Source organism: Asparagus officinalis, chromosome 3, assembly GCF_001876935.1.
Source record: "Asparagus officinalis chromosome 3, Aspof.V1, whole genome shotgun sequence".
NCBI lineage: Eukaryota > Viridiplantae > Streptophyta > Magnoliopsida > Asparagales > Asparagaceae > Asparagus > Asparagus officinalis.
The window spans coordinates 17253665-17260002 of NC_033796.1; the positions used below are offsets into that span (position 1 = coordinate 17253665).

Sequence of the window (6338 nt, forward strand, 5' to 3'; positions counted from 1 at the left end):
CGGCTCCTGGCTAGGCATTTTGCCCGACCCGGACCCAGAAATCCAAGTCGGGCCGGGCCGGCGGCCGGCCCGTTTGGACAGCTCGGGGGTAAAATAGATAATATAAGCATGTGTTTTTGAAGCTGATTTAACGTTTCAAGCGGGGAAATGTGAAATATGATCATTGGCTCAAACTGAAGCCAATGTGAAATCACTTGGAAGAAAAGTCATAGAAGGGTAGCAGCTGTCTGAGTACAGATCTTCAAGGTGAGTTTCTTGGTAGTTTCTGATACTCGTTAGAGAAAATAAGAACAAGCTCAATCATTAACTAGACATCCTCAGTTGGAATAAAGGAATTTTATAGGAAAAACTCATTACCTAAGAACTTGAAAGTAACAATAGTTATATTAGCTGGTTACCAATCTCTAAAAGTCAAGCAGTAGACAGTAACAATAGTTATATTAGCCGCATTCCAATTTTCTTCTAACATTTGACTGAAGATGTACTATACTCAAAGTAGTAGTTATGGGCTAAAAATACTAAAACTTGCTGGGCTGGTCCCCTCTTTGCTGATTGTCACAATCTGGTTCCTCAGTTGAATACTGAATACTTTCAAAAAGTAAAGATGGAACTATAGCTTATCCTTCATTTTCTACCAGCTTTATTCCATAATTAATAATGGATAATAAAAACTCAAATCAAATTTTGATTTGGTTGGTGGCCATAATCACTGTTTCAACCCTCCTAAAATCTCCTCGTCAAACGGACAATCATTGCTCAAACTAACACCAATCCTACCCCAATTATTAATTCTTAGACCATCTATTAAGATTTGAACACAGATCGAGGCTACCTAACATAAAATAATTAGCCTGATAAAATTTGGTTTTATTTTATTGTTATTATTTTATGAAACTAATAAAAGACCCATAAAAATGTAATGCCACCCAATTTAACCGGCGCCTGTTACGTTTTAATAGAGCAAAAGCATAGCATTTTCTGATTGATTGACTGGAAATTGTGGCCTTTCTTTTGACTAGTAGCTCTATAAACAAGTGTGCAGGACAAGGAGGTAGAAAAAAAGATGATAATAAGATTCCATATGTTTTTTTTTCCTTTTTTGCGGGAGAGAGAGAGAGAGATTCAGAATTCAGAGTTTGAGGCTTGAGAGGAGAAATATGAGAGCTGTTGATTGGCTGGCAGTGATGAGATGTTTGTGTAGAAACAGTTGGCTTTCATTCAGTAAAAATAAAAAAGAAAGATAAAAGATCCCTTAACAAGCTTGGAGCTGAAGCACTTCATCCTTCTGCTGTATAAAAGGATAGCAAATAAAATATTGGAAAGATTCTGAGACTTGGAGAGAGAGAGAGACCTTTCACTTTTTTTAAGAGCATCTCCAACCGTTTCCCCATTTCTTATTTTTGAAGAATTTAGTTAGGTTTTTGATCCAACAGATTCCCCATCTCATTCCCCAAAATAGGGATGGAGGAGAAAAAATAGGGAAGCTTCCCCAAATCTGCAGCATTCTCCAAATTTATGGAGGAAAAAATAGATTCTTCAAAATGGGGAAGCTGTTGGAGTTGGTGTAAAAATTAGTTGGAGAATATGACTTTTGCTTCCCGATTTTGAAGAAAATTTTGGAGAAAATTTTGGAGAAACTGTTGAAGATGCTCTAAGCCTTGGAATTAGTCTTACCTGCCTTTGATTAGATTAGTACAGAAATAACGCTGCTCTGTTTCACTGAGGAGCAGTTGGCAGTGGTTAAGACTGTTAAAGAGTCTTCTTTAAAACAAAAGAATTATGTTCTGTTTCTCTCTGTGACAGCCAATTACAAACCCATTTACTCATTTTGTTGGTATAAATGTCTGTATGCTACTATACTTTCATTTGAGTTTGATAATTTGAAAATTTTTCCAGGTACCATTTCACTTGAATTTTGTTAGTTTGCAGCTGATTTTGGTTATTACGCCTAGTTCAAGGATTTCTATATGAAGGCTTATTAATTCTTTGTTTGTACATAAACATTTGCTGCCATTTTCTCCATTAGAACCAAACTGCTTCTAGCGTCCAATTTCTGTAGGAATTGATGCGAATTGGATGCTTTAAGTGCATCTACAGGTACCCACTTCAGGAAATACTCCAAGGGTTTCCCTTATCATCTCTCTTTTGTTGTTGGAAAGCTTCAAAATTTTATCTTGTGGTCCATTTTTAAAAACCCTAGTTTAGCTATATCCCCTACCTCCATTTTCTGTCAAAATTCTGCCTCAAAAGTGTCTGATCCTTAGCTATTTTTTTGGTTCCACGCCCCCCCCCGCCTCCCCCCCCCCCTCCCTGTTTGGTTACTCTTGCTATCATTCAAGTTTTTTTAGCTTTGTTTCATGAGAATTCAAGTCCTAGTTTACTAAGAAAGGTAGAAAAGGAATCGGCTTTCTTTTATTACTATAGCATGTCTAGCTGTTTACTGCTATGATTCTTTTCTTCTTGGCCCCCTTTATGCTCTCTGGTGAAAGGTTAGCTTTCTTGGTGTGGGTCACTTTGCAGTAGATTAATAACAATAATAATAATAGACAATAATCTCATGGTGTTTAAAGTTATCCAGCTGGTGGAATAGTAGATAATAAGCCTGGACCTTGGTTCATCTTTTCTTTCTGCAACCTGTGTATTGGATTCTGCTACCCAGAATTACTTTTGCTTTCAACCCTCCTCTTGGTATAAAGCTGCCATGGTCATTTGTTCCTTGTTGAGTCCTACAAGGAATTAACCAGTCAAACTCTCTTCTCCCTTTAGTTAAAGATCATCTTGTTCCTTGGCTTCGCCTGAACTCTCTTTGGCTTCGAACACCAGCACTAGTGTTAGAATTTCACTCTGATTGTTAAGATTTCTCATATGAACAGGGACGTTACGATGTCTGTTCAAAAAGAAATTTCTTCGATGGAAGTCCCATGTTCTTCTGGAGTTGCTGCTGAGCAATTCATGGCTACTGATTGGGATCCATTACATTCAGTCAGTGGCTCTACTGGTTTCTCTTCATACAATGTTGGCAATTCTAATATCGAGAGACTCCCGAGCCTTTCGTTCTTTGGAAGTGATAGCCTCTCAGACCTCATGAATTCCTTTGGATTGCCAGAAAATACCCAGATGGCAAGTGTTGTTTGTCCTCAAGAATTCCCTTCGGGTACTGAGCATGGCGCCGAGAAAAATCCTAAGGGGAAAAAGAGGAAAAAGTTTGTTGAATGTGGTGCTGTACAGAATGCAAAAACTGAACAAGAGAAAGAGACTCAAGCTGAGCCTTTGAAGAGCCAGCTTGAGAAAGATGAGAAGAAACCGAAGAATGAAGTCAGCCCAGGTGTAAAAGAGACCGGTAATGGTGCTAAAGAAGAATATATTCATATCAGAGCCAAGCGAGGGCAGGCTACCAACAGTCACAGCCTTGCAGAGAGAGTAAGCTATAGTACTAATTCTCATGTATCATCTTATACTATTTTGCTTCAATTTTAGACTTGACTTCTGTTATGTTAGGTGAGAAGAGAAAAGATCAGTGAAAGAATGAGGCTTCTCCAAGACATTGTTCCTGGATGCAACAAGGTAATTAAGTTTTCTTTTCGGAATTTTTCCCATCACTGGTTTCCATTTTTATGTTTCGATCAGTTAATTTGGTTCTTATTTACTCTCATAGATTACTGGCAAGGCAGTGATGCTTGATGAGATAATAAACTACGTGCAATCACTCCAAAGACAAGTAGAGGTATGATCTAAATTCTATGTCATTTCCTAGAAATCTGAAAAACTGTAAGATTTATGTACTTAAATGTGATTTAATTCTGCAGTTTCTATCAATGAAACTCGCTGCAGTGAATCCAGAGCTCAGCTTTGATATCGAGCAGATATTTACAAAAGAAGTAATATTAGTGCATTTCAATAATTGTTAGTCTATATTGTTGAAAATTATATTAATGTGATCCTCTTTCTTCTTAGAATCCTCATTCAAGACATGGGAGTTCACCATCCCTCAATTATTCTCAATTACAACCAGGAATCACAATTCCAAGCTTACCCAATTCCAGGGTTCTGCTCAGGACCTCAAGCAGCCCTCAGATTTCTCCAATTGCTCAGGTGTTTGAATCATTTCTCATTAGTGACAGTTGTTTTCTGCAATTATTTTATTGATTTAAATGTTTCGCGATGTAGATACCGAATTCATGGGATAATGAATTCCAGAATGCTATTCAGATGGGTTTCATACCGAATCTTGCTCATGATGGAACAGAGCTGAATCCTAATGGTAAATATTTACAGATATTTTTTTCTTTTGATATTCTAGTACTAAGTGTTTGTTTGGTCTTGCAGGTTCTATGAAGGTGGAGTTGTGATCGTTGAAGGATAATCAATTTTAGCTTCCAGCTGACTTAGCTGGTATTAATATCCTTGATTAGATATTACATTAATGCAAGATTTCATAAGCAAAAAAGAAAAGAAAGTGTTGTATAGTGCATAAGTCTAACCATTTGTCTTCAAATTTTTAGAAGGAATGGGATGGTTGTATTCAGAATATTTGCAGAGTTATCGGTTGGTCTAGTTTGGTTGTCTTGTGTTCTAATTGCGTGGGTGAATGGTATAGGGAATTGACATGGAGTTGAGTAATTTGTTTGTTTCAGTGGGTTTTGTAATTCAGAAGAACATAAGTCCTGATGTTGTGATTTAGAGTGTAATCCCAGCTGTAGTTTTGTTGTTTTCTCACTGGTTGATTGCCCTTTCCATAGTAAAAGTCTCTTTGGCTTACTATCCATATAATTAACAAGCATGAAAACTGAAATTGTGCATCATTGAAGATGATCTGAGATGAGATGCCAATATAATGTAGTTACTGTTGGGAATATAAGCTGTTTAGACAATAATTAGCATGAAATGCAGTTAATAATTTTCAGATAATAATGATGTTGGGAATATAAGCTGTTTAGACAATAATTAGCATGAAATGCAGTTAATAATTTTCAGATAATAATGAATTAATATTGTAATGCTGTTTAGACAATAATTAGCATGAAATGCAGTTAATAATTTTCAGATAATAATGAATTAATATTGTAATACAGATGTAAGAAATAATTCAAACGAAAAGAAATGAGGGTTAGAAATATGGCCTGATGGTCGAGGCGTGCAAGCACTGTCCCAAGAATCTAATTGACCCCTCTCGTACAGGGCTACGCGGCAAAAGTTCCTGGAGATACAACGACCCTCGGTCAGGCGACCTCCTTCTCGTCGGCACGAGCTTCAAGAAGGCTTTGCGAACTCTTCTAGACTTTCAGGGAACCAGCAGAATATAATAGCAAATATAGAGCAGAGAAGAAGAAGAGGTTTTGTGTTTTTCACACTGTGTAAAACTCTTTGGGTTTAGGTCCTTTTATAGGGTTAAAACAGCCGTTATTCATAAATCCCGCAATTAACACGTTTTAATTACTCGCCCATTAATGTATTAATGTTAGCCGTTTTCTGTCATTTAGATCCATAAATCCGCGGTATTTTAATTATAGCAGTTACAAAATATTTAATCCTAACCGTTACAAAATGTTTATCACATTTTAATTGTTCAAAAATAAATATTACATTTTAATTGTTCAAAAATAAAAATGTAGCAGATTAAGAACCCATTAATCCGGAGCTGCATTCGTGTCCGCAGGTCGTGTGCGCGCGCCACCCGACCTGACCCGAGCCCGAGCCCGGCTCGGCCGGCGCGCGCGTGTGTGGTGTGAAGCATAACCTTTATTTTCTTCTAGGCATAGAAAAGAAAGGGAAGGCTTATAAAGAGCCTATCTTCTCATCTCTTTTCCAATGTGGGACTAAAGTTTTTCTCTTTTCCTCTACAAACCGAAGTTTTAAGCAACTCCAACAATCCCCCACATAACTTAAAACTTAAAATAATTCAAAAATAAAAGTAGAATAAAACAAATAAATAAGATTGATGGTTCCCTTATACTATGTAATAGGTGGAGGTACCTTTCAGTTTGAACCTTCACTTAGTTACAATTGTATAGATCCGTGAGAGCTTGGTGGACTTCACATTGAACCAGTCCCATTTATCGGATTTCTACAGAAAGCACACATAGTACAGTTTTGAAGAATTCTAAGCGTGTTGCGCTATTATCGGCCTTGTGCAAGTATCTTTCATGTGTGTTACTAGGGAGCAGCCCTGATCCCATAGTCGCGACCTCACAACTACACACATATAGGTGAATCCTAATAAGGATGCGAGCAAGTAAGCATCCTGCCTCATGGGTCTTGGATTCATTAAGAGTTAGACTCAACCTTTCACTTGCTTTTTATGAGCACTGATCACCCTAGGGATGGGAGCAAATAAATTC

General features: G+C 37.3%; 1 protein-coding gene across 3 annotated transcripts; it reads left to right on the top strand.

Moving 5' to 3' along the window:
* On the top strand, positions 1739–4716 carry LOC109833197 (transcription factor bHLH74-like). 3 transcript variants are annotated; one of them, XM_020400788.1, is made up of 8 exons: positions 1739–1896; positions 2874–3420; positions 3499–3564; positions 3656–3724; positions 3807–3878; positions 3955–4092; positions 4168–4261; positions 4327–4716. In XM_020400788.1, exons 2-8 carry the CDS (start codon positions 2884–2886, stop codon positions 4347–4349), a joined length of 999 nt encoding a protein of 332 aa, XP_020256377.1. In that variant the 5' UTR covers positions 1739–1896; positions 2874–2883; the 3' UTR covers positions 4350–4716. The 3 variants fall into 3 exon arrangements, with proteins under 3 accessions (XP_020256377.1, XP_020256376.1, XP_020256375.1); XM_020400787.1 differs by lacking the exon at positions 1739–1896 and adding an exon at positions 1946–2097; XM_020400786.1 differs by lacking the exon at positions 1739–1896 and adding an exon at positions 2344–2489.

Excerpts from the sequence above, each read along its gene's own strand:
- LOC109833197 (XM_020400786.1), top strand. The coding sequence starts at position 2,446 with ATGATTCTTTTCTTCTTGGCCCCCTTTATGCTCTCTGGTGAAAG. Across the intron at positions 3,565-3,655 it reads TTGTTCCTGGATGCAACAAG|ATTACTGGCAAGGCAGTGAT; the intron begins GTAATTAAGTTT and ends TTACTCTCATAG. Across the intron at positions 4,262-4,326 it reads AACAGAGCTGAATCCTAATG|GTTCTATGAAGGTGGAGTTG; the intron begins GTAAATATTTAC and ends TTGGTCTTGCAG.